Genomic DNA, 2,576 nt, shown 5'->3' on the forward strand with positions numbered 1-2,576 from the left:
TAGAAGGTAGGAACTCTTCCTCTTTATGGCACAACATGGAGGGCTCATGAAATTTCAAATTTTCTACATTCAAAATTGAGTTAATGCACATGCATGGGGGTAGATTGAGTCTAAAAGTGTTCTCTCAAACATTTTTCAATATTTCAAAGGGACCATATCATAGAGACTTGATTTTCTTACCAAGACCTTATAACCTCTCCTTATCCAACTATAACCATGCTATGTCTCCCACTCTAAATGACTTATTTGTTCTATGTTGATCATGCTTTGCCTTTTATTTATCCTATGACCTCTACATTGTCTCCGGTACTTGTATATGGATTTGCCTAATATTCTCAACACATTTTTCTACCCTTAAGGAATCACCTATAAGATTCTCCCTCTCTCCCCCTTGTTCCCTAGAGGAAATTTTGACCTAAAAGTGCCCTCCTAAGGAAAAATAATAAAATAAGAGTTATGAATTTTGGAGGAATATATATATATATATATATATATATATATATATATATATATATATTAATTGTATTTTTGGCTTATCTCTTTATAGGTTTACTCATATTTCAGTTGTAGACTCTCGTTGGATGTGGAATTTAATTCTATATCCAACAAGTGTCTACACTTGAAATTTTAGTAAACCTATAAAGAGATAAGCCAAAAATACAATTAAAAAAAGTAGTTTTTCTTCTTTTCTCCAAAATATTTACATGTACATATTTTTATATTCAAAAGATTTTAATTGGTTTACATATTATGACATGAAAATTACATGAAAATTTCATGGGAACTTTTAGGCTGAAATTTCTTCTAATGGTCCATATGAAATATCCAAATGTGAAAGTGGAAAATATCCAAAATAAGTTACCAATGGGGACTTACAAATAGAAGTGTGGATTTCTTTGTTATAAGAGTGTTGTATATAACCAAAATTTTATCCCAATTCTTTGGATACTTTTGATTGTAACCCCTTGAAAGCTACACCAAATTTTTATTGACTACTTATGTTTTCCCATCTATCTGTGGATGTAATGTTGTATACCTTTTCAACTTCATGTCCATTCTCTCCGATAATGTAGTCCAAAATGCTCTGAGAAATATTTTGTCCTTATTTGAAATGATGGTCTCTGGTATCTCTCCGATAATGTAGTCCAAAATGCACTGAGAAATATTTAGTCCTTATTTAAAATGATGGTCTCTGGTATCTCAAAGTTCACAACAATGTAAACTTTGAAACGGGAATTTTAAACTCAAAACGGGAACTATGGCCAAAAAACCTCGAAAAAAATATCAAAAATAGTGTTAAAAACGAAAAGTGTTGACGCTGGAATAACATCTTCTCTTCTTTTTTTTGGGGGGGGGTGGGGGGCGGGGCGGTAAATTTTCAACATGTTTTAAAAATGGTGGTGAAAACCAAATTTTTTGCGCAAAAATTGTCCAAAAAACTCCCTCAAAACGAAAAATGTTAACGTTGGGAAAACATTTTTTTTTTTTTTTTTTTTTCAAAAGTAAAATTTCAACATTTCAAAATATTGGCGTAGAATATTTTATCATGACCCCGCTTGAGAAAAAAAGTAAAATTTCAACATTTTAAAATAATGGCATAGAATATTTTATCATGACCTCGAAAAACATTAAAATTTAAAAGAAAAAAAAAAATGAAAACATAAAATAAAAAAAAAAATTTAAAAAAATAAAGCAACGAAAAAACACAAAACAAAAAAAAGTTAAAAAAAGAACAAAACATAAATTAAAATATATATTAAAAAAAAATTAAACAAAAATAAATAAATAAATAAAATCATTAAAAAAAAATCTTCCAAACCATAAAAAGAATTGGCAAAAAGAGAAAAAAAAAATATGGAAAAGAAAAAATAACATTTAAAATAAACTAAAAATTAAGTAGGTAAAAATAGAAAAATAATAAAAAAAGAAGAAAAAATTAAAAATAAAAAGTAAAAAACAAACAAGATTCAAAAAAAAAACATAGAGAAATTAACAAAAAAAATTAAAAACTACTAAAATTAAGATTAAAATGTTGATTACTTAAAAAAAATAAAAAATATAAAAATATATATAAAAAAGACAAAAATGAAAAGTAAAAAAATCTCATAAACCATAAAAGAATTTGGAAAAAAAAAAATAAAATATATATATATAATATATATTTATATAAGTAAAAAATAGAGAATTAAAAAAAACATTAGCAAAAACTAGGAAAAAAAAATAAATTAAAAACAAGCTAGTTAAAAAAAAAAAAAAAAAAAAAAAAAAACTAGTAAAATTAATATTAAGAAAGATGATTCTGATCTTTATCGAAAGCTTGGGAGTATTGTTAAGAAGCTCGAAACCCTCGCATTCATGGAAGCCGCCGCCGGCGTTTCAGAACGGCTTTTTTTTTTGCGCAGATCTCATGCAGGGAACTGCAACGCAGGATCTCTAGTGCCCATCTCCCCTTTCCCATGCGTGGACCTGGAAGGGTGGAGTTTCGATACCAGTGATTCTTTGCGGGCATCACTCGATTTTTCCTGTAAATCCCGCTCGATTTTCCAGCCCTCTCTAGTTCATGAAGTCAGTGAGCC

General features: G+C 28.1%; 1 protein-coding gene across 1 annotated transcript in view; it reads left to right on the top strand.

The window, feature by feature from the left end:
• The first annotated feature begins 2,355 nt into the window (after positions 1 to 2,355).
• LOC149142873 (glycosyl hydrolase 5 family protein-like) overlaps positions 2,356 to 2,576 on the top strand; it is a 7,471-nt gene continuing 7,250 nt past the window's right edge. Inside the window, exon 1 of the mRNA XM_089451611.1 lies at positions 2,356 to 2,524. Coding sequence (XP_089307737.1) covers positions 2,356 to 2,524 — 169 coding nt within the window. The remainder of the gene's footprint in view (positions 2,525 to 2,576) is intronic.

The sequence above is a fragment of the Pinus tabuliformis genome, chromosome X (genome assembly GCF_031772625.1).
Source record: "Pinus tabuliformis cultivar Carrire ecotype Pingquan chromosome X, CPIR1, whole genome shotgun sequence".
Classification (NCBI taxonomy): domain Eukaryota; kingdom Viridiplantae; phylum Streptophyta; class Pinopsida; order Pinales; family Pinaceae; genus Pinus; species Pinus tabuliformis.